The sequence below is a fragment of the Exophiala oligosperma genome (genome assembly GCF_000835515.1).
Source record: "Exophiala oligosperma strain CBS 72588 unplaced genomic scaffold supercont1.8, whole genome shotgun sequence".
NCBI lineage: Eukaryota > Fungi > Ascomycota > Eurotiomycetes > Chaetothyriales > Herpotrichiellaceae > Exophiala > Exophiala oligosperma.
Window position 1 is genome coordinate 358100 of NW_015622825.1, and position 23379 is coordinate 381478.

Below are 23379 nucleotides of genomic sequence, written 5' to 3' on the forward strand. Positions count from 1 at the left end.
ACACCTATGCCCAGTTCAGCTACAGCTTAGTCGCGGAATCACCGTAAGTATGCATCATACCAACTTTTAACATGACCATCTTGTCTCTCGACGCTACCTTTATGCGTTCTCTAACGGTACAGCTAGAACCGGAAACCAGTACACATCGACCAAAGATCTCAGAACTCTTGGCCAAGCCATCCTCAAATCGACACTACTCCCTCCCGTGCTTACGAGACAGTGGTTGAAGCCCGCAACCGCCACAGGACAAACAAACATGATGGTCGGTGTAAGTGCGACAGCCCCTGTCCCAGTCTCTCTACAACCAAACAGCTCACTAACCACGCGACCACAACCAGGCACCCTGGGAAATCGTCCGCTACCAAGTCCCCGTCAACAACATAATCAACGCTAACCGCACGGTCGACGTATATTGCAAATCCGGCGACTACGGGAAATACTCGAGCCTCTTCTGTCTGGCTCCCGATTACAACATCGGGCTGAGCGTCCTACTCGCCGGCGAAGGCGCATCAATGGAACGCTTCGACGTCGGCGGTATCCTAATCGATAACTTCCTCCCCGCAGCCGAAGCCGCGGCCAAGGAATCCGCGCGCACAGCGTTCCCGGGGACCTTCAGAGCGCCCGACCGCAACTCATCCGTCACGCTGGCGGTCGACGGCGGACCGGGCGTCGCAATCACATCCTGGACCAGCAATGGCACGGATTTACTCGTTTCCCCTGCCCTCGCGGGTGTGACGGGCCAAAACGACGATTTCCGCCTTTACCCAACTGGTCTGAGCTATCGGCCTGAGAGCGATGAGCTGACGTACCACAAGTACCACCTCATCGCAGTACCGGCGGAGGGCAAGTTTGTGCCCGGCTGGTTTGCGATAACGAACCACCAGTGGTTGGTCTCAGAGATTGCGGATTATGATAACCTTGCTGTTGACGCGGTGGTGGTCGGCATTGATGCCGAGGGCTTGGTGCAGACGTTTGAGTGTCAGGCGTTGCGGTCGACCTATTTCCGGGTTTAGCTGGGGGGAGGATCAGGAGGGAAGGGAGGGGGTTCGAGTGATAGGTTCGGGTTGGAACGTTCGTGCAGATTCCGGGATGCTAGACTTGACCAACGTTGCACGAGAAGCTCGAAGCCCGGCTTCGTGATGCCACTCCACTGAATGGGTAGCAAGTGGTGGTGCACGCGCTGGCGGTGTGGGCAAGCGATTACGGCGGCGTCTTCTGGACCCAGGCGGCGAGTCCAATTCAGTCAATCTTACTTAGCCGGGCCAATAAAAGAACCCATCGGGCATCCGAACACGTTCATATGCTCCGCTCGCGATTTGCACGTATGTCCGTAGCTCACCCTTCTTGCCTCGGTCTCCTGGGGCCATGCGTCTATCGTCAATCCTTGCAGAACCCACTGGAGCTTTATAGACAACCTTCACCCCACGATGTCATCGCAAAAGACTCGTGACGAGCTTTGCGACTGGGTCGTGCTCTTGGAGTCAGATCCGAATATTGACCGCCGAAAATGGTCGCGTCAAGTGCTCATGCAAATCCTATCACTAGGCGGACCTCGGACGGGCACCTTGAGCAATGGCTTCGGCCTACAAAGTCCTTGGCATACCTTCGTACCCCTTTGCGAGCATTGCCACCAATTGTCGCGATGCCGACATGTGGCTAGAAGCAATGGATGCCACAATATAACCCAAACAGCCGACGGCCAGGCTTCACACAATGCGAACTTCGACCAGTTGCTGGGTCACGTAGGGGCGACAACCGACGCTCCAAACAACCAAACCAAGGCAGCTTATCCGGAGGCCAAAGTGGCACTCGTCGAGCGCGATGAAGAGAAGTGGCTGAAGAGTATCCAGATGCTGTTCAGCGAAGCCTTGAAGCCCGTTGGGAGGTATGTGCTGCGGCACACTGACACATCCCGGTCGGATTGGCCGGATCTTAAGTTGTGGGGTCGGTAAAAGGTCCGGATACAGCGATGCTCCTAGCGGCGCACGACTTGCTCAATCGGGACTAACACCTTCCGGCGCAAATCACGTCGTCCTCGTATGTGACAAATTCCAATTCGTGCTTGTTGCCAGTATTGACACTTTGCTGACATGTCCATCACAAGTAAGAGAACGCATTGTTCTCGGGACCAACCCCTTGTGAGTGAGGAAGATGGTGAAATTCCGGCGATCGAAGGGTTGCGCCGGCTGCCGTGCTCGGCGGCGAAAGGTAAGATGGTCCCCTCGTGCTTCGATCAAGCCTCATCCAAGGCGCATCACATACCCCAACAAGTGAGTCAGCTACTCTTACTAACCTTTGCAGTGCGACGAGAACAGACCAAGCTGTGGACTTTGCGCTCAAAGAGGGGTGGAATGTGTCTACAACGACGGGCTGAGTTTTATATTCGCAAACTTCGACTCCCAGTCAACAACGCTAGGCCGGACCCCTATGGCTGTATCTAGGCAGAAGAGCCCTGTGCGCGAAACGCTTCCTGCTTCGCCAGTAGATCTGCCACAGCCTTGCCTCGTCACATCTCATTGTCTTCAGATCCACGGCGCTTTCCTTGGCATCTATCTGCCGCAGTCTTGCACAGCAGTCAATCCTTCTCCAGCGGTCACCACCGGCTGGCTCCGTGCAGCATACGAGCTTTCTAGTACTGACCAACTACTGTCTGATGCCTTCAGTGCACTATCGATCCAGTGTCTCGGGCGTCATGATGATCTCGAAGGCAAGAGGCGTAGTCAGATGCTTCGCGGTCGGGTCATGCGTAACTTGTCCAGAAGGATAGGCAGTGGATCACGGGCGCTCGAAGACACGACTCTGGCCTGTGTGATGATGCTTAATTTTGTTGAGGTACGTCTCTGATCCACGCAAAACACTTCTCGGTTGCTGACACCCAGCAAGTCTCAAAGCGCCAATAGCAAAGGCGCTTCAGGGTGGCTGTTTCACGCGCAGGGCGTGTCTGCGTTGATCAAGGCTCGAGGAGCGAAGAATCATGAATCAGGTTTTGGTCAACAGCTGTTCCTAGGTTCGAGGTTGATGGATGTCAGTCCTCACATTGCCCAAACTGTTGAACCCCACTGACCAGGCTTAGCTCGTTGGTGCAATTGGTACGCGCAAAGCGACAGAGACGCTGCATCACCTTTGTTCAATACCATCACTAGATCCACGGTGCGAGCTTACTCAACTATTTGACATCCTACACGCCCTTCCATCGACTCTCGAAAAACTCGACATTGTCGTAGGGCTGACATCAGAGGGACGTTTGGAAGAAGTCAAAGCGACAACCCACGGTCTGATCGAGACTTGCCACAATCTGATAATACGGCTCGGAGACTGGCGCAACTTGCTTGACGTCCATAATGCTGATGCCGGCAACGGGCAACTAGTTTGGGAAGAACCATCCGACTTATACCGATCTCTACCGGTCGACAGCCCTTTACGAATCTTTCCAACGTATTTCTGCTTTCCCAATCTCGACATCGCGCAGCAAATCTTGCTTTATATGGTTGGGAAAGTCTTTCTATGGACGGTCATATTCGCCATGGAAGATGTGCTGGAAGGTATGCTGCCTCAACACCAGACAAGCAGTTGCACACGAACGAGATCAAGCGGCGCGGAAGCCTCGCATGAGTGTCGTCTCTTAGCTATTCAGGTGGCACAGTCTTTTGAATACTTTGTCAGGCCTGACATGGGCTTGACTGCGATAGACCTTTTCGGCTTTCCTGTAAGTTTTATATGTAACTGGCTGACCGAACGGGCTGTACCAGAGAGATTGTGGTTCCGAGTTCTCTTTAATCGCCTCCGCACCATGAACCCTGGCTACACCGCGTTCCTCGAATCTGCAACAAAGCTCCATGGTGAATGCGATATTTTCGAACTCCTACAGTGACAGATACAAGTTGGATCATGTACGAGGCCGTTGAGCGGTCTAATGACACCATTGGACAAAGCTGTCCAAGAATCATGTAGAGAGCTCGGTGGCCGCTTGCAAGCCTGTCAATACACCAACGAATTGTCATATGCTGGTAGTCGCACTGTATGTTGTTGGCTTTGGCATATGTTTACTATTTCCCGGGGCCTGTAGACGGCGATGCCAGCGAAGAGAGAGGTGAAAATACGCCCACGCCTTGGGCTGATGAGGCGGGCCTCATTGTGCCATGCCCCAGGTTCCACGGAAAACTCGGCAACGGCGTAGAGTGCAGGGTATCTGGCAGGATCCCTGACACCTGCCTGGAAAAGATATCTGGCCGAGAGGCAAGTATGGCCGATCGCAAGGGGCCAGATTAGGCCCCGGTGTGTTTGCTTAGGGAGTGCTCAGGAAGCGCTCAGTGATGCTCAGCCAAATGCTCAGTCAAAGCTCGGATCAAAGCAGCTTTTGCTCACCCTCTAGGATCAAACCTCAGATGGCAATCTGGGTTTTCGTTCTCGAGTATTCTAGGTGGTTGACTTGTTGGCCACAGCAAAATGAGACAGGCTACTACTACGATTACGGAAGTACCAGACAGCCACTCCAAATTCTATGGAGACTGTTCGCGCAACGGCCACTTGGATGATACTTGTAGGTGCCTAGGTAGTACTTTGCTAAAGAGCACACGCCCCCTAGAGCACCCCCTCATTGTACCCAAAAACACCCCCCTAAACAGCAATCTCGCGCCTTAACTGCACCTCTTGACAATTGTATCTGTTCAGCCTTGCAGCATGAAAACATGAGTAGGATCACATGTGGTTTTTTTTGTTTTTATTTAGATTTACTCTGTATATGATGGGTTGATCAGAAATCAGAGAGCTAGCACTGCTTTTATAAATGTGTTGTCAGTGGTCAGTATGTAGGAATGTTTTGTACTTTGTTGTTTCTACAGGTACAACTGGGGAGACTCGTTGTCGAGTGTGGTCGTCCAACCACAAGGAGAGTCCTCTTGGGACATTGTCAAAATCTCTCGATCTCTACGAAATATCATTCCATCATCACACGGCCGTGGAGATCGAGACTACTTTCATCAGTTGCTGTCGTTCTGGCCCGTGTCCTTTGTTTTCTGGCGACATCTTTGACGTTGCCGTACTGACTGACCAAAAAGCCATGGTAATGGTGGTGGCGGTGATCCGGAAATGTCTGGCTTGTACGGAGTACTGATAGGGGTTGTTGCATGTGAAATTTTACGGATAAAGAGTCCAGATCGTGTGCGATACGACGACGACGACGACGAGGAGGAGGAGGAGGAGGAGGAGGAGGAGAGGCAGGCAGACCCTGCAAAACCTACCACGGGCTCACACGCGGCCTTTTCTTCCACCGCCGCACGGTTGATATTTGATGAGCCCAACCCAAAAGGACGGGAACAAGGTACGGATAACAGTCATCTTATTATTCCGTAGTAGACCGGCATATGGCGCTCCGGATCATGTGTCGGGTCAGCCGGCGATAACTCTTACCATGGGCAAGGTAGTCTTTGTCCTTTCGATCTGGAGGGCCGGAAAATGGAAACAAGTACATGAACTCAACACGTGTGAGTGTTCCTCCCAACTCACGCCTTGTGGTGTTTCGTTTCTGGTTCTGCAAGGCACTTCCAAGTGGCTTGCAGGTGTTAACGCGAACTCTTCTTTGGCGGATCACGTCCTCGCGTACCCGGTGTACCTGTTTCACTTTTGTCGTTCATGCAGAGTGATGATCCTCGCGTGTCAGGATAGATGCTAGTATGTTCTGCTCTGCTTCGCCCGATTCATGCAGTACCGATGGGAGCACTCCTACTACTCACTAGGCACGGAAACTGTCAATGTCGAGCTTGTCCATGGTCCCGTGCGTGCGTGTCGTGAGAAAAGGGGAAGAAGAGATCTGAGCCCGAAAAAAGCTTACCCACGACCAAGTGTATTTTGTACTCGTACGAGGTCGAGGGCAAAGGGAAAAGGAAGCCGGATAAGCTTACCTGGACACGCACGGGACATAGACCAATCGTGGCAAGTCGATGCCCAAGCTCATTAGAAGGACCGTCTGGATCGAGGCGGACTGTGCGGGCTATGGAAGTTGCCGTGGCCCGTAGCTGACGGACACAAGGTCAAAGCTCTGTCAACCGATGTGGTGGTTTCCCTGGGGAGGAGGGCGGCGCGGTCCAGAGAAGTTCATTCTCTCACGCGCGCAAAGAGCGGCGTGACGGTGAACAGGTGGGCATAGCAATATGTGCGTGGTCAACGATACTGTATCGGGTCGTGACAAGTTAGAGTCTGAGACCCTTGGGTTCAAGGCTTGTCCTCAAACAGGTGCATTGTCTGGTAGTTTCGTGTAGTTGGATGATGGATGCTGAACAGTGTTTCGGATTGATCTGTGCACATTCCATGTTAGACAGACACATGTCAAGATAAACTCTGCCTAGGTGATGAATCCAGCCCCGCCCCCAATACGAAGAGCACCAAGCTGTACAGTGGCATTTCCGCCAATCAAGGGCGAAGGACTTTTCCAGTAGCTCTATGAGCAGGTCACACAGCGGCAAATCATCATGGCCTTGGCAGGGACGATGTCGGACAGAGTGGTGTGAGGATTTCAGGATGTATTTGACTGTTTCAAGTCCGACGATAACGAGATGCATAAACGAGGGAACAGGCGGCACGAGAACTGCAGCCGTGAGGATGAGGATGCTTACCGTGGCCTGTGGTGATGAGGGAGAAATGTTTCACAAGCCTTTCGGACTTCATCTGCTTGACATGAAAGCCAAGGGTGAGGTCAATCATGCATCAAGGAACTTCTTCGAGAAGACATGGCGAACATACTACCCTCCATAGTTTGAGAGCGACAGAGATGCCTTGGAGTCACGCGGTGCTCAGGCTCTCATACTCGAAACTGATCTCGCCCACCAGTCTGCCTCTAGAGGATTTCAGCATGCGAGTCCATGGTGAAATCGCCGGGATGCCCGTACCGGCATGCGCATCATCCTGGACCTGTGCGCAATCCCCGCCAAAGCTGTCAGCTTATCGCAAATAAAGCGGGTTCCAATCTTGTCCCAGACTTCAGGGATCTGTAACTTCCCTTTTGTCTCTCTTCTCCTTTTGACGCAGTCTGGTTGTATCAATATCGTTAGGTATGTTGCCGGATGCTGGTGCAAAGGGTTGAAATTTGACAGCTCTGGTCTGGGTCAAAATCTGGGTTTCGCTTCCCAAAAGGATAGTTGCGGACTTGTTCAGTCAGCCACAATGGAGCCTAAAGTACCCCGTAAAAGCAGGGCAGGCCTAGCGAGCCTGCATTGATTGCACCCGAAGCCAGCTGGCATCTCAATCTCTTGCGGAGTAGTACTCGTACTCTGGGCGTTTCTTCGTGGCGTTAGTTGAACGGTGATTCCGGAAAAGGAGAGGACAGGGATCCAGCAAGTAAATCCCCTCTTCTCGTATTGCTCCCTACGTAGGCTAATCTCAGATTTAGGAAAGCCCTCTTTGCAACATCGCGACCATCTCCCTAGCGCGTCGAACCAACAATCGCTTCGTCACCATGACTGGTTGTAGTCGCGAAAAACAAAACCACCACGGCTCCAAGTATGTACGGGAGGGCTGGACCGCATGACCAGACTAGACCAGACCAGAACCCGCAGGTCTCAGCTGCAAAAGACATGGAGCCCATTTCGGCAAACCCTGGACTATTCCCTAACGTTTTGTCTATCAGGAACCTTTTTCGTGACTATCTGCACCATAGCGGTTGGACTAACTACCCTTGGTCAGGCACAATACTCCGATCATGAACGGCTCTGCGTCTTTTGACGTGGCGTTGACGATAGTTACGTAGTTGGATCTGGAGAGCTCGCATCGATCGCATCTATCGTGACATGCTTTCCACACTGCTGAGCAGTTCGTCGTAGTTGCTAGCTGCCTTGGTTGTCTTTGATCATCGAAGTCTCTTATCCCACATGGGATATGATCTGTCATTGAACGAGGGCGATCGATTGGGAATTCAGCCGTCAAGGACGTCGAACAGGGCAGATCAGCGTGCATCCCTCGACCTCATTCGCCAACCAGAGCCTGCTCCATGTTCTCTTTGATTAGACTCTCCCAATGCGACTGACGCGCTCGCGGTTCAGACAGCCCTTGATTCGACGACGCACAATTCCGGTACCTCATACACGTGGGTGTCAATACCACACATAAAGTTGACTTGTCGATGACTGCGCCAGAGACACAAACGGCAGGCACCCGACAGCAATTTTGGGGCCTGGGAAAGAAAGGTGTCATTGTTCGGCTCGACGCTGATTCTCGTAGTACTGGACTCGGTACGCGTTCTGTAATTTTAACTCTAGACATCAGCTTGGGACCCCTTCCCGACAAAGCCCGGGCCAAGTCCTGAGGTGTGGTTGCACCGGGCCCGGCACCAGCGGCGTAGAGCAAGACGAAGCGACCAAAAAGCAGAACTGCTCTTGTCTCGTGTTCGGCCTTAGTCGCCCATCGCAACCGGATTTCCCAGACGCTCTTACATGCAAGGCACCAGATTGGGTTCCTGACTAGTCCAGTCCGCTCACCTATTGAAGAAAGCATTTTTCAGCTGTTCGTCTGCTCGTTCGCTTCGCCAAAGCTCTTTGGGCCAGGCACCCTTGCGTGGCTGATTCGAGCCCATCACTTACGAATCTTCTGATCGCCGCATCCAAAAGAGTACCACCTGATCTGACACAATGACATGACACGGCGCTCGCTAGTGCCTCTTTTCTTGACACTTTTGGGAGGGGCACACTCATACCATACCCATTATAACCCCAGGCATGCTCTTGTCCAGCTGTCATCGCTCTGACCGCGATGCAGCCGTAGCCGTGCCCCTACCAGAAACAACATGACAGGCGGCCCAGGCTGAATAAGACAAGGTTGCTGCTCTGACACGAGAGACAGGGGTCCCGTTGCGGAGGAGCGCTTCTCTCTGCACGGGTCCAAATATCGACATAGAGTATAAAGTATATCGTGAGGACTTCGCCAGGCTCACTACCGTCGAGCCCAAGGATACTTGCAACAAGTGGTGCTAGTTGAGGCGTCTTCTTTAGTCCCTAACCACGACTTGTTCACGCAGGCTTCCCATCCCCTGTCGACGAACAACATACCTCGCTCCTCCCCTCCTTCGCGAGCAGGTTCTTTACTGCGTTGTACTTGTACTATATACCCTCGTCACTCAATAGGCGCCCAACTAGCTATAAGCGAGATGCTTCCCCTCCCGACCAACATGCCCTCACCCAAGGATCAAAGGACGAAGTCACCCACCTATTCGCATTTGCTCTATCTCTCCGAGACCGACCGACAAATCTTTACAACCGTCACTTCCTCATCCTCCTTCAGATCATCGCGTTCAGTGCACTCATATCAAACCGATACAACAGCAGTCTCGGCCTCCACTCCAGGCACGTCGAGAATGAGTATACAGAGACCCCGCTTTGCCGACGACCATTACCCCCTCATTACCACCATTCATCCCGAAACCGTGCCAGACTATGTGCCGATAAACCATGCCGCACTGTGGTGTGCGCGACAGATGGCCCAGATCCACAACATAATGATCCGTGCTCTGAACTCTGCCTGGAACCATGCCGTTGGTATCCAACCTTCCACCCGAGAGGCTGAGGACTTTCTTTTCTTCAACCAACAGATCTGTTCCACGTTGGAGCACCATCACAGAACCGAGGATGAGTATTTCTTCCCCACGCTCGAAGCAATCCTCGGAAGGCCTAGTGCCATCGAGAAAATCGCAAAGGCCCATGAATCCTTCGCCGAGGGACTCGCCATCTATCAGAAATATGTCTTCCTTACAAAGGCATCAGAGTACAATGGCGTAACCCTGAAGCACATCATCGAAGCCTTCGCTCCAGACTTGATCCAGCATCTCCATGACGAGATCCCGGCCCTCGTGGCCTTGCATGTACTGGACTCCAAGACTGTCATGAAGGTGTGGAAGAGTTCCGAACAACTCCCTGCAAGATACTCGGACGTGTATGTTCTTGCCCCGTGGATGCTGGGCTGCCAGGACAAATCGTTCACCATCGACGGGCACAAAGCCGATTTCCCTGAGATGCCTTGGGTTGTTGAGTTCGTGGCAAAGGGTTGGTTTGCTAGGCGGCATGCGGGTGCGTGGAGGTTTTGCCCGAGTGATTTGAACGGTCGAAGGAGACAAATCTATGTCTGATTTACTGCCGGGATCAAGCATCGGCAATCAAGGATCGCAACTCATGATTTATGACCAATCGCGTTATTGATTTCTTGTTTCATTGTCTCTTTGATTGAAGCGTTCAAGCAGGTATTGTTCAGTCAGTCGGCCGGCCAATGGCTATCTCGTGTATTGTTCAACGTGCAAAAGGGAACATTAATTGAGGAGAGGAGCAGGATGGGATTTGGGATTGTACGATATTATCTTCTGCCACCCGGCATCGCCTTTAGCGTTATCACTTTGTGAATAGTTTTCCCCATAATAATGAGCAGTTGATCTATATTGTTATCATTTTATGGCTTTCGAGTCCTTGAGGATTTCTGGAAAGAGTCCCAAGAGCTCTCGAAGATGACTGATCTGATAGTTACTGGCTTTCTGTGGCGGGTCGGGAACACTTGGTTCAACGAAATGGACTGTGTTGTGCCAGCCTCTCTCATATGCGGCCTGACAATTAAGGAAGGAATCATCAACATAGTATATTTCGGTATCACTGGCCGCTCCGGCCTCTCGCAGTGCCTTTTCGTACATTTCCGGGAGCGGTTTCGGGACGAGGGGCGTTTGGGAATAGTCACAGTATGTGATGCCCTCGAAGAGATCTTCGATTCCGAGGAGCTTGACAACTCTCCGGCCATGCGTGATGTGGGCATTGGTGAACAACCACATCTTCACTTTGGTCTTATCGAAGGATTCCAGAATCGCCCGCGTCTCGGCGTCGGGTGTCAGGAGATCGTCTAGTGGGAGGGCATCGTCGACTTCCCGATTGAAGTCGAGCGGATCAACCTTGTGGTGTCGAGATAGTCCTTCGATGGCGAGGCCGTAGTCTTTGTAGTATAGGTGGTGAAGGCGGGTGGCTTCCTCGGTCGACATGTCCAGGTGTTTTATGAAGTATTTGCTGATCAGTAGCGCCATGTGATCATGGACATTTTTGCTATTTGGATAGAGACAGTTGTCTATGTCGAAGAAGAAGATTGCTCGGCCGTCTTTTGAGCTGGAGTTCCCGTTGATCGAGCCCATTTTTCGTGCCTGATGTCCTTTCTATGTCTATGTGCAGAACGTGTGAAATAAGGATCAGACACCAAGGTAACAAAGATCTATTTTAACGTCAAGGAAATGAAAGATTCAAATAAGCCTATTGCTTTGATATCATGCTCCGTGAAGACCGAAATGCACTGCCCGGTGATGTTTTCTTTATAGCTCGTCGTCGGCATCATTGACTTTGCAGTGAGTCACAATGTAGGCACAATCTCTCTCTGGCGGATCACGGGAGTGCATCACGTGTCACTGACCCCACGTGACCTCCACCGCCCCGCTTGGCACAAGGTAACGTCGATTTTGTTGGCCGAAATTTATTGGAGCGCAGTTAGATGCGCTGTGTTGCTTCCCATCCTCGAGAAAGCACCTCCTTTCTTTTCCATCAAGCTACGGCGCCACCATAGACGGCGAGGTTGTTTTTCATTTGTTCTTGTAATCTATCATCACTTCCTTTGTTCCTGCTTTCGCCGCCAGTCTCACCATGTTACTGTTCAGGTAATCTCTGTTGGCACCAAATCGCGCTTCTTTCGACGCGCTTCCTGCAAAAATGTCAACTTCGACTGCTCCTTTGCTGAACGGTGCCGTGCCGGTGCCTACGGCGTCTTTCAACGAGGCGTCAGAGTTTGGGAAGATTCTTAGAATACGCGATCAGGTTTTCTCCGGAGATCATCCTCGACTGACTGTGCCTGCCCATTCCATCAGACTGTCATCTTCTCAGACTCCTTCGGCCGTGTCCCAGTCTCTCTTGAATGTCCCTCCTCCATTCCCCAGCAGTGTATCGCCAAGTCGCCTGGCCGGCAGCTCATCCAGACAGGGAGAACACACCAAGGCCAATGGCCTTGCCAGTAATGTTTCTGAATTTGACCCCATCCTCCTGACCAAGTCGGATGATCTAGTTCGAGCTGAAATACAACTCAAGCGGCAGCGGCTGGAGAGGGCTCTGAAAGAGCAGTTTGAACAGAAGAGACAAGATACACGAAGGAAGCCTGCCCCGTCGGAGGCTAAGCCAGACTTTGACCTTCCGGCCGTCCTTGCCAAGGTACTGAACAGGCCCAAATCGCCTGCTTCTAAAGATGAGGGCGAGGCCAGCGACTCCTTTGAAGCAAACTCTCTGTACTCCAGCAGAGCTCCTGATTCCACACCAGGCGGTCCAGTTTCTGGAGACGAGAGTGAGGAGGGGCAAGTTGACGAGCCTTCCAGGCCACCCGCTGTGAGTGCTGTCATGGGTGAACGTCTCGCTCAAGATGACGAGGGTCATACCTCTACTAATAATCAGCCCATGCCACCACCTGTTGCCACGGCCTCCAAAATGGACTTGGATGATGAAGAGGAGGAAGGTGAATACTCACCTCCAGAGGCAACGGCTTTCCCTGTCCCCAAGACTGCATCATCACAGGCTATGCCAGACGAAAGAGATCCAAGAGGTCGTCCCTTGCGCAGATACTCGGAGACTGAGGACAACGGGAGGCGACCACTATCCCCATCAGAAGCCAACATGCGGATTGTAAGGAACCAAATCACCTCCCCACTTGCCCCAGTCCCTTCGCGTGTCTCTCCTCTTGCTGTAGCTAAGGATCCGCCCTTCTCGCAGGACGAACGTCAAAGACGATCACAACGGATTGGTGGACCGGGATCTCCCCCAAGTCCCGATGAGTCTCAAGGAAATATCCCCCCTAGGAAGAGAAGGAAACTTGAGCGACGGGCAGAGAAGAAAGCCAGACAGAACCCGTTCATTAAGGAAGAAAACATCTCGCCCCCGCCATTTCATGATGTTCAGCCGCTTGGATCCGGCAGGCTCCGTCCAATGGATGCAGATCGACCTATTGTTATCGAGGACGACCCCGTACAAGATACCCGTTACATGTCATCTACAGAACGGTACGTGGACTCTCCCTCGCGGCCAATTCATCGTCAGGTCGAACAATTGATGCCTCTGAGCGAGCCACGTGTCATGTCAAGGGCTAGTATCAGGCCTATGCGAGACGATCAAGACCTCCGACGAGTTGCTAGCATGCACAATATGCGAGCAGAGGCCCCACGCGAATACAATGATCCGTACTACGAATCTCCAAGCCGAACAAGAGCGGTATCTTATGCCAGAGCTGGAAGTCCTGCTCCTTTCGAATCACCTCGCTACCAACGCGAACCTCTTACCGAATACGACCGGCCCCCACACGAGGTCAGAGTGGTTCGCTCTCCTGCACCGGTCTATCGCGAAATGTACGACGATGGTGAGCCTTATCGGTACGCGGCAGAGCCAATGCCACCACCCCGGATGGTCGAGAGAATTGTGGTCGATGGCTATGGGAGACGATTCCGCGAAATTATCGAAGATCACCCGCCTCCTTTCTCGAGAGCAATGTCGGTCCGGAGGGGCGATGCCGAGCCGATTTACGAGAATTATCGGAACACCAGGGCAGCTTCAGTCTTCGTTGAACCTCCACCAGAGAGAAACTTCTCGGCAGCGGATATGCCTCCGCCACCGACCTCTTATCGACGCGGCGGTGATACAATGCGTAGCTCTGTTGCGCCTGCCTCATCTTCACGAGAGTTTGCGGAGCCTGGATCATTGGCAAGAAGCTCAAGTGTCATGATGAACCACTCACCGCGGCGTACCATGTATCCTGACGAGAGACCCGACTTTCGTGAGCCCGTGCGGATGGGTAGCGTGCGCCCACCCTCGATGCGATATGAAGAAGCCCCTACGGCGCAGATGATGACAAGATCACAAAGTGTTCGCCCAGGCGCCCGTGAAGGCAGCTACTTTCCGCATGACAGGCCTCCAGTCAGCCACGAATATGGCCCTCCGGAACTATCGAGATATCATGCACCCGAGCCAGAGCCAAGACACTATGACGCACAAGCCAGGGACTTGATGCCCATGGACGGGCCGATGGATGGGAGACCTAGAGGTATGGATAGGTATTGAGATTGAAGAGAACTGCCCTCCTGGGCTTCAGATGCAGAATATTCCACTATGGGTTGGTTGATCGCCAACAGATCAGGTGCGGTCTTGTATTACATAACATGGGGCGTGATGTGAGTGTACAGAAGCGAATACTGCGTTGCCGTGTCTGATATTTCATAGAATTAAACGTCATCGATGAGTAGCCATCTTAATCATTCATGAAACACGCACTCATCCGATCCCGGCTTTGCTTCAGAATGCATAGCGATTGTTTCAGGATTTTGTGGAAATGAATCTACACAGGGTTTCGTTGGTAAACACCGTATACCGTCCGTGATTCGCCGGTGGGCACATTTACGCGCCCAGTCCTCGTTCCACGCCGTCGACCTTTCACCAATCCCTCACGGCAACTAACATGGCTCAAGAAGGCCATCGACATGTCATTCGCGGGCATGCTGGCTCCGGCGCTTGCTGACTCTAGGCCTCTCGGGAGATTGTCCGCCTATCTAGCAAAGACTTGCTGACAACCTCTCATCCAAACTCCTGGAACGCCATGTCGCTTCCTCAGGCAGTTCACTGTGCATCGAAGAAGACCTCGCACCAGAAGCGCCCGAGTTCCATGTGATTGAAGGGAAGGGGAATTACAGATCCGCTGTAACATCCACTCGGCGGATCGTGATGAAATCCTCGAGAACCCATGGTTGACGGGCAGCTTGAGAGCTTTTGGAAGCTGCGTTTCATGTCCTTCTCTCGTCTTTGGCCGGGCTTAGTTGACCTCTCATTGTAGGAAAAGTGGGCTATGCTTGCTGCTGTTGAGCTGTTCCTCTTCTTGTGACTCTAGCCGTCCTTCTTTGCTGACGACCTCTGTTACACGAGAGAGAAGTTCAATCCGATGCAACAAGCACAACACCTTCGTGTTGTAGAGCCACTCAGCCTCGTGCGAAATGCTATCGAGAAATTCCTCAGAAGACCTGCCTGGGTCGTCTGGTATCTTTGCTTCGATTCTCGGGTGTTTCTCGTCAAGGACGAAGGACGATGGACGCAAGAATGGAGAAAGGTCTCACGGTGAGTTTCCTCGCGGGCAATCCCTACTGTTCATGGCCCCGACATTGACATCCCCCCCCCAGGCATCGAGCGTGAACTACATGTCCACACCCGGCGGCCTCATCTGGTTTCGCCCATGACCCTCACCGTGTTTCGCGAGCTCGACGAACTCCCGTCCATAACGACCGGCCCCCCACCGTCACAACTGTCCAAATGGGTCTCGAACGGTATGACGAGTCTGAGAGGGAGCCTGTCATCCCAAAGACGTGGCGTTTCGACGCAAATCTCGAGACCGCTCCAGTCGACGGCCATGCCCGCGACTCGGGTCCAATGTCCAGGTCCAACGCCGGAGCCCCTCGAACTCGCCATCCACAAGGGTGGCAACCGCCTCTCCGACCTACCGAGATTCGATCGCCTGAGCTTCACCGAGGACGGAGCGATCAAAGCCCCGGCTCGGACCATGACACGCACCCGGTCGGAATGTTTCGCCCGTCTCGAGGTCTCGGCCCCTGCCTTGGCCAAGGCGGTGTCGATGATCGACCGGCCCAGACCCGGGGACATGCGCCTGGATGAAGTTTCGTCGACGGTCGTACCGACCTCTCGTCCCGCTTCCGAACACGATGCCTTGCACTCGCACCCCGTGTCGACGGCGTCCCTGCCAATCCTCCCACCTCCTTGGAGTGTCCAGGTCCCGGTCGAGCCGACGAGGTCTGGGCCCGTGGAGGCGGAAGCATGCGGCAAGTACCACCGTCATCCAGACTGCCGCGTTCAGAGGAGGGTCTCTCGGTGGTTGGCCACCAATCACTCGTCGTCGTGGGACACTGCAAAGTCCCCCGAACGGCGACGGCGAAGGGCCACCTTCTACCAGCCCTCGGCGACACCACGGACTGACGCGCAACGAGGGATGAGATGTCGCCAGCGAACCTCCACAGAGTCGACGGTAGTCAGTACCGCCGGGACTGACTCGTCGGTCGCGTTCCAAAACACCACCAGCACGACGACCGTGACAACCATGGGCTCTCCACTTGAAAGCGGTTTTGCCGATGGTGCCAATCAGGCCATCAGACCCACGGACAAAGACCCTCTGGGAAATTCACCCTCATCCGCAGAGGCTGTGGACGGAGTCGTCGACGCCGTCACGGTGGATGAGCATGGAGAGGCCGCAAGGGGTTCGGATGTCGGAGTGGCTTTTTAAGTATCGCATGGATTCCATTTTGGACGCCTTTTATCAGGAGGAGGACACTCTTTTGATTTCCTCTCTCGCCTCGGGCGCCGAACCCTTTGAAACCTGGCAGAACCAGATACCCGATTGCGTATACGGTTTTTGTTTTGGGGGGGGACGTTTGTGTTACAAACAGAATACGGGGCGTAGACTTTGGCGACGGAAAATGGTGGTACCCGCGTGCCATGCACATCAGCGACATCGAAACCAGCTGATGCAGATAAAATTATTGTACAGACAGTCTAATATTGATCCAATCCTTCCGTCATTCCCCTTTGTCGTCCAAACCACCAGCATCTCGAGCCATGAGGTCACATTGATGAAAAGCCTAATGACGCGAGAGCGACGTATACATACTTGGGTGCCTAGGAGTAGGTACAATGAGGGGAGCTCTAAGGGGGAGTTTATAGGTGCAGTCTGGCATAATACTAGGCATGCTTTTAGGCATCACTTCGGAGTTTGTAACGGCGAGAAGTGAAGGATTGAGACTCTAATGTAGAGGAGGCTCCGGCCGTTGATGTGTACGTCGGGCATGTCAATCCTTCACTCAAGGGACAATACCCAAGCCCTCATGAAACTGACTACAAACCTGCCTACTCTTGTTCATCGATGAAACCTATTGTCACGAACTGCCAGCGGTGGACGTTTGTCTGTATCCTTCTCGTCCATTTTCTGCTTATTTCACAACAGAACTAAATTGCACTGTACATGACTCGATTCGATTTCGATTCACTCTCCGCAACAAGGATGATCATCATCCACTGGTCGCCCCGACTTGGGAACCATTCACCACGCCTCTCTTCGTGCCGAGGTCGGAACCCAGCTTGACCTCCAGGATTGCCGCTCTCCCTTCGTCTCTCACGGCCTTTACAGCCTGAGGTAACAGGTCAAGCAGCTCCTGCACAGTCTCCACCGTGCCGGCCCAGGCCTTTCCGCCGCTCGCAGCCTTGGCAATCCCGGCGTAGTCTGGTGTCGGTTCGAAGCTGATGTTCAACGCCTTGTTGTCGACCTTGCTTCCTTCGCCGTCCGGGTGGACGAGCAACATGGAACGTCGCGGGGCGTTCCACCCCTTGTTGTTGAGCACGACCGTCAGGATCGGGATGTCGTACCGCTGTGCGATCCAATAAACCGAGCTCGGCACGCTGAACATGAAGGTGCCGTCCCCGACGATCTGGCACACAAACTTGCCCTTCGTGGCACCGGTGCGGTCGCCGGAGGCGAGGTCACGGTGCTGGAAGTCACTCGCGAGCTTGACGCCGAGGGCACCCCCACCAGACCAGCCGAGACCGCCGCCGCCGCAGTTGATCCACGACTTGGGTAGCACGGGCGCAATCTGATCGGCAATGAAGCCCGTGAGGGTGACGGCTTCCACTGCGAAGATCGTGTCCTCGGGCACGGTGGCGCGAATTTGTCCACCGAGAATATGGGGGTCGATCGAGGCATTCGCCGGGTCTGAGGGTAGCTTCGCGAGCTCTTTGAAATGGCCCCATCGCGCATCATACGCCGCTTGCCTCTTCTTGGCTGCCGCGGCGTGCGACTTATCGGAGAGCGCGGCGGTGAGTTCGGAGCTCGAGGAGAGGTAGTCGTTGATCTGGGAGAAGGCCGTTGCGGAATCAGCTTTGAAGCGAGCCATGGCCGGAATATAGAACACTGGCATTTGCTGCTTCAAGGGATCGACGTCGACGTGGACAATTCTGGCGTCCGCTCGAGGCTTGCACTGGGTAGGGATCCAGGGCACATCACAATCGACCACCAGGATGAAGTCTGCCGTTGTGATGGATGGCTCCGAACCATATCTCAGGCCCAAAGCTGCCGGGTGATTTGTTGGGAAGCACATGTCACTTCCGCCAGTATCGAGCACCCTCAATCCAGGTATCTTATCGGCGAGGGCCACATTTGCCTCGACGGATGCTGGATTTCGACCGGTGAAGCCCACAATCATGAGGGGTTCTTTGGCCTTGACCAACTCCTTCGCAATCATCTCGACGGCATCTTGTGGCAGAGCAGTAGCCCCAACGGCGTGCCAGACACCTTGGTCGAGATGATAAGGCTCAATGTCCTCTTCCATTGGCTCACGAGCACCGCAAAGATAGACCGGCCCCTGCGGGTCGCTCGTCGCGAACTGCAAAGCACGGTTGACGATCTGCTTCACGTTGCGTCCAGCTTTGATCTCGCCAGTATATCTGCAGTATTGTGACACAATCTGTTTCTGATCCGGCACATCTTGTATCCAATGTATGTATTCTGTTCTTGACCCTCGATATTCGCCTTCTATCGTGTAAGGGGAGAGGCCGGCAAAGATGAGGACGGGTGCACGACCGCAGGAGGCATTATGGACGGCAGCAGCGAGACCCTGTGTTCCTACATCGACATGGACAATCACACATTGAGGTTTGTTCGTCAAGCGGGCCATTCCGTCGGCCATGGATAGTGCAACCATCTATTTCAACTCGTCAGCATTGTGATACTCATTCCTGGATGGTCGTGGTGGTGGTGCTTTTGTACCTCATTGGGACATGTGATGATCCTGGGAAAGTTCCCTTCCTTCTCGTTTTGACCCTTGACAATGGCTTCCATGATGGAGGGGTGGTCGGAGCCCAAGTTGACGAAGACATGTGTGATACCAGCCTGCAACAATATCAGCTTTCAGATTCTTGGGAGCTCGGTACCATGGGAAAATCCTACCTCCCAAACGGCCTCGAAGAAAGCGAAAGAAGTGGTATATTCCCTGCAGCTCGTCAGCTCGTCAACTCTTGTGGACAGTGATCTGGGGGTGCTGGTCTCTACTGTTGCGCGGAATCCACCTTGCGTTTCTTCGCCATTGAACCCATGATGGCAAGGTTGGCTTGGTCTCTGTGTCTGCACAAGCGTTTGGATGATGCTGAGTTTCTCGATACAAGGGAGGTAGGTGTCAACTAGAGGGAAGTGACCTGCCAATGAAGTAAGTCCAACAACAGGTGTGAGAGCTCTGTATTAAAAGGGAACGGAAAGTGGGAAGAAGTTCAGCCATTTGATACCGAAACGAAACGCGGAGGGGAGGTGGATCAACAGTACCACATTCGAGCACTTGTTACCGTTTACGCCGTTTGGCCCTCATATCGCGCGCATCATTCCGCCTTCTTGTTATGGAGGATCCATCATAGCAATGCAGCAAAGCCAGCCAGGACGGGGCTCGAACGAATGGGTGGAATCTGAGATGAGCACGGAAAGCTCTTTCGGCTGTTGACATTTGCGGGGAACAAGGAAAGATTGGGGATGTCGGGAGGTAGAGGCAGGCATGATCCGAGGGCGGGCCATTCCCGATGCCGGACCTCTCCATGGTTTGTGTCTTGATCAAGATATGTCCTCTTTTTGAGTGTGCAATAGGTAGGTCGGTGTCTGTGATGAAAAGTCACAAGGCACAAACGCTGCGCAGAGTCTCTTTATCCAGTGTTTGGCGGGTCTGTAGGTATGCGCCCTGGACGTTATTGGCCGATTTTGCGGAGCTCTTAGAAGTCGCTTTCGACGACGCCCAAGATTCACAGCCTTAGGGTTAGGGACAGCGCGGAGGTTGTTGCGGGTCAAGGCCAACCCTCAAGGTCTGTCCGCCAGGGCAAATGGTTCAGAAGTCGAAGTGATCGAATGTCGAAGTCGTTGTAGAAAAATCGCAAAGATTAAGATTGCACTGATGCTGTGCGACACAAACTCAACGGAGTTCGGGAGATTTGTTTTTCCAGTCAAATACAAGTGATACCTCAAAAATATCGCAGGCCAGTATCACAAGAAGACCTCTTTCTTGTCTTGATACACAATATCAATACCGTTTGGGATCTTCACGGAGCCCGCCATGAAAAGCGGGTCACCAGTATCTACACGCAGAGAGAGAGAGACGATGTCAGTGTCCAAACTCCCTAGAATCACACGAATGGTCACACTGTCATTCGGATGGACTTATCAAATTATGAGAAAGGAATCTTTCTTGGATACATTTGTTTCCTTTATGCTGCCATGATGCATGCTATGCAGATGCAAGAATGCATGCAGATAATTACTACTTCTCGCTAACACCAGCTGTCGCCTTCTTCACCCTGCTGATATCTGTCTGCCAGCCCGAGAGGGGCCCGTGTGTCCTCTTGTGGTTGTTTCAAGGCATATCCGTACGTTGATAATAATCATGGTCAAATGCAGATCAAGGCTCGACAGCCATAGGAGCACTAGGAAAACGACCTGCGCCAGACCATATCTTGGCTCAGTAGTGGGATATGGATGTTTTCAAGGCCTCTCTTTACGTGCTTCTCTTGCTTCTCTGGCTTGTCTCGAAAGAAGAACAAGTGGGTCATATCTCCTCTAAAAGACCGATCCCTTGCGCTCGGCATCCTGGACAAGTTCTTTGTTGAGAACACCGCCCTGGCTACCCATAGTCTCGGCAAAGGTCTTGGTGGGTCGCCACTTGGCGGATGTGCGTGGAGTAGATTCTTCCATCATCTTGTCAACCTGTTCCAATGATAGACCCTTGGTCTCGGGGATGAGGAGGTATGCGTAGACAAAGGCAGCAGTGCAGAGACCACCCCAGATGAAGAAAACGGATGAACGAAGGTTGCCCTTGTCTTCACCGACCATGTAAGGAGTGATAACAGCAATGATCTAGGGAGGGTTAGTAAAAACACCACAAGGCCGCGGGAGGACATGAAACATACGGTATTCCACAACCAGTTGGAAGCGGTGGAGAGACCGACACCGCGGGATCGGATGGGAAGAGGGAAGATCTCGCCAATGACGATCCAGGCACCAGGACCCCAGGTGGAGGCGAAGAAGAAGATGTAGATGGCGATAAACGCGATCTGCGCATTAACAGCAGGAATGTTGTTGGCAATGCTGTTTCCAGCCGCATCAATGTGAGTCTTGTTGAATCCCACGGTGACACCGATGATACCGACGAGGAACTCGCAAATGAGCATACCCAGAGCACCCCAGATCAGGAGTGGGCGACGACCGAACTTCTCAACAGTGTAGAAGGAGAGAGGGGTTGATCCGACGTTCACACAGTTGAAGATCAGGGAGATCAAGAAGGAGTTGGAGATGGCACCGGTCGACTTCAAGAAGGGAGTCGAGTAGTAGAAGATGAAGTTGATACCGGTCCACTGCTGCATCATCTGAAGAGAAGTACCGAGGATGGTTCGGCGCAGGTTGGACTTCTGGTGTCGGAGGCCACCCTTGAAGCAGTTGAACCAGCTGCCAAACCAGCCAGTGGCAGGAATCATCTGTCTCTCATACTCATCGTTGGCAATGATCTCAGCAACTTCGACCTGGATGTACTCTGACTCGGGAGGCTGGCCACGAAGGCGGGAGAGCGATGCGATGGCCTTCTCGAGTTTGCCTCGCTTGACGAAGTATCGGGGCGAATCTGGGAGGAAGGCCAGACCGATACCGAGGATGAGGGCCCAAGCGAATTGGATGGCAATGGGAATGCGATAGGCACCGGTGTCCTTTCGATTGCGGACTGCATAGACAACGCAGGAAGCCAACAGGATACCAATCGTAATGCAGAATTGGTATCCCGCGACCAATGCACCACGGACCTTTCTGGGGCACTAAAAGGCGGATCTCGTCAGTTTCCGGAATGGCTCGCGAGCTAGATATGATTTTAGGGGCAGCCACTTACGATTTCAGACATGTACAGAATGACAACGGCACTCTCGAAGCCGACACCGAAACCAGCCACAAGACGGCCAGCGACGATCAGACCGAGAGCGTGGCCAGGACCAGTGCCCATTTGAATGCAAACACCAATAGCGTAGATCTGTCGTTTCGAGTAAATTAGCATATGGTCCCAGGAGGCCTAAAAGGCCCGAAGGCTTTATTTTCGGGGCTATCTTCAGATGCAGGGCAGGCAATGGTACGTACCACACAACCAATAATGACAGTCCATTTGCGACCAATGATGTCGGCAACATCACCAGCGATGAGAGCGCCGAAGAAAGTACCACAGGACAAGATGGACACGATGAGAGACGAGTGAGAGGAGGTCAAAGCATCTTTACCAGGACCCTCGATGAAGTGAATGAATTCGGGGTTGGACGTCGCGCCGTTGATGTAACCAGAATCGTAGCCAAAGAAAATACCACCGAAGGACGCAAAGGCGCAGATCAGGTATGCTTTCCAGGTGACCGGCGCCTCGATGCGGTTAACATCGTTGGTCGTGGACAGCGAACGGACCGCTCCACCCGGCATGATGAATGTGTGACTGGCTAGGGTAAGGGTGTCCTTGCTGTGATGCTGGTATCCGTGATAGAAGAGAACGGGGAGGGAGAGCAAGGTTACTCTGTAGGTGCAGGAGAAGAAAGGTTGGGTGTTGAGGGAGAAGGAAGACAAGCTCGCAACCGAGAGAACAAGGCGAGGAGGGTCCTTTTATTGTTCGGTGTCCAGAGAAGGAGCTTGGATGGTCAAGCAGGCGTCGCGCAGGAGGCGAAAAGACAAACGAAGCGACAGGGTTCTGTTGGATCCTGGTGGCAGTAGCGAGTCGCGACTGATTACGGAGTTCTGTGGTGGATGGAACTCTGGAGGAGCTTAAACCAGGATCAACAAACTGGGGGTGACAGATGCACGATGGAGCGTGAACTGGCGAGTGATATCACAAATTCCTTCACGGAACAGGAATAGACCGGGCCTGGCAATGGCCGAAAAGTGCCATGCCCATTCGTATTCACCTGCCAGGTTACCATGGAGTGCTGGCCAGAGGCAGTGGACAGGGCAACCGAGAGAAAATGTGGGTAGCAGCGTGGCATTCAATGTAGAATCTAAGTCCCATGATTTCGAGCTGGGACCATGTCGTCCCTTGTCGATTGGACCTCACGGCTATTGATACCCTAGGGATCGCGGAGTCACGGAGGGAGAGTGAGTGGGAAAGCATGAGCCAAAGTCAGTAGTACATACAGTACCGTAAAGTCAGAAGGGCAGAGACAGGCGGCTCATGCGGGACGAGGAGGGAGATCCATCCTTCCTCCATACGCCATGGGCAGATACAGTACTATCCTCCGTACGAAAGAGTAAAATCTGCGACTGCGG

At 53.1% G+C, this 23379-nt stretch overlaps 7 protein-coding genes across 7 annotated transcripts; 4 read left to right on the forward strand and 3 right to left on the reverse strand.

The window, feature by feature from the left end:
• Positions 1 to 1427: 1427 nt before the first annotated feature.
• On the forward strand, positions 1428 to 4013 carry PV06_08153 (uncharacterized protein; the record flags this gene model as incomplete). The annotated part of the gene is made up of 5 exons (XM_016409460.1): positions 1428 to 1885; positions 2105 to 2270; positions 2302 to 2832; positions 2884 to 3024; positions 3074 to 4013. The coding sequence occupies 5 exons, from the start codon at positions 1428 to 1430 to the stop codon at positions 3869 to 3871; spliced, it is 2094 nt and encodes a 697-aa protein (XP_016259768.1). The 3' UTR covers positions 3872 to 4013.
• Positions 4014 to 8853: 4840 nt separating this feature from the next.
• PV06_08154 (pyrimidine 5'-nucleotidase) lies at positions 8854 to 11317 on the reverse strand. The gene has a single exon (XM_016409461.1). The coding sequence runs from the start codon at positions 11141 to 11143 to the stop codon at positions 10418 to 10420; it is 726 nt and encodes a 241-aa protein (XP_016259769.1). The 5' UTR covers positions 11144 to 11317; the 3' UTR covers positions 8854 to 10417.
• Positions 8941 to 10417, forward strand: PV06_08155 (uncharacterized protein). Its single transcript, XM_016409462.1, has one exon. The coding sequence runs from the start codon at positions 9134 to 9136 to the stop codon at positions 10106 to 10108; it is 975 nt and encodes a 324-aa protein (XP_016259770.1). The 5' UTR covers positions 8941 to 9133; the 3' UTR covers positions 10109 to 10417.
• A 391-nt stretch (positions 11318 to 11708) lies between the features above and the next one.
• Positions 11709 to 14090, forward strand: PV06_08156 (uncharacterized protein; the record flags this gene model as incomplete). Its single annotated transcript, XM_016409463.1, has 1 exon — positions 11709 to 14090. One exon carries the CDS (start codon positions 11709 to 11711, stop codon positions 14088 to 14090), a length of 2382 nt encoding a protein of 793 aa, XP_016259771.1.
• A 923-nt stretch (positions 14091 to 15013) lies between these two features.
• PV06_08157 (uncharacterized protein) lies at positions 15014 to 16308 on the forward strand (the record flags this gene model as incomplete). The annotated part of the gene is made up of 2 exons (XM_016409464.1): positions 15014 to 15134; positions 15197 to 16308. The coding sequence occupies 2 exons, from the start codon at positions 15014 to 15016 to the stop codon at positions 16306 to 16308; spliced, it is 1233 nt and encodes a 410-aa protein (XP_016259772.1).
• Positions 16309 to 16860: 552 nt separating this feature from the next.
• PV06_08158 (uncharacterized protein) lies at positions 16861 to 19505 on the reverse strand. Its single transcript, XM_016409465.1, has 4 exons — positions 19123 to 19505; positions 19021 to 19063; positions 18841 to 18963; positions 16861 to 18775 (listed from the first exon to the last, which is right to left on the reverse strand). Exons 1-4 carry the CDS (start codon positions 19164 to 19166, stop codon positions 17090 to 17092), a joined length of 1896 nt encoding a protein of 631 aa, XP_016259773.1. The 5' UTR covers positions 19167 to 19505; the 3' UTR covers positions 16861 to 17089.
• Positions 19506 to 20262: 757 nt separating this feature from the next.
• PV06_08159 (uncharacterized protein) lies at positions 20263 to 22689 on the reverse strand. The gene is made up of 4 exons (XM_016409466.1): positions 22219 to 22689; positions 21977 to 22114; positions 21012 to 21905; positions 20263 to 20958 (listed from the first exon to the last, which is right to left on the reverse strand). The coding sequence occupies exons 1-4, from the start codon at positions 22543 to 22545 to the stop codon at positions 20662 to 20664; spliced, it is 1656 nt and encodes a 551-aa protein (XP_016259774.1). The 5' UTR covers positions 22546 to 22689; the 3' UTR covers positions 20263 to 20661.
• Between the last annotated feature and the right edge of the window lie 690 nt (positions 22690 to 23379).

What these genes read in the sequence shown, in the direction of transcription:
- PV06_08154 (XM_016409461.1), bottom strand. Translation starts at nt 11,143, where the DNA reads ATGGGCTCGATCAACGGGAACTCCAGCTCAAAAGACGGCCGAGCAATC.
- PV06_08158 (XM_016409465.1), bottom strand. Translation starts at nt 19,166, where the DNA reads ATGGGTTCAATGGCGAAGAAACGCAAGGTGGATTCCGCGCAACA. An exon ending in AAGGTGGATTCCGCGCAACA is followed by an intron (nt 19,064 to 19,122) that starts GTAGAGACCAGC and finishes GACGAGCTGCAG; the next exon opens with GGAATATACCACTTCTTTCG. An exon ending in TCATCACATGTCCCAATGAG is followed by an intron (nt 18,776 to 18,840) that starts GTACAAAAGCAC and finishes GAGTTGAAATAG; the next exon opens with ATGGTTGCACTATCCATGGC.
- PV06_08155 (XM_016409462.1), top strand. Translation starts at nt 9,134, where the DNA reads ATGCTTCCCCTCCCGACCAACATGCCCTCACCCAAGGATCAAAGGACG.
- PV06_08159 (XM_016409466.1), bottom strand. Translation starts at nt 22,545, where the DNA reads ATGCCGGGTGGAGCGGTCCGTTCGCTGTCCACGACCAACGATGTTAAC. An exon ending in CTGTCATTATTGGTTGTGTG is followed by an intron (nt 22,115 to 22,218) that starts GTACGTACCATT and finishes TCGAAACGACAG; the next exon opens with ATCTACGCTATTGGTGTTTG. An exon ending in CCAACTGGTTGTGGAATACC is followed by an intron (nt 20,959 to 21,011) that starts GTATGTTTCATG and finishes AACCCTCCCTAG; the next exon opens with ATCATTGCTGTTATCACTCC.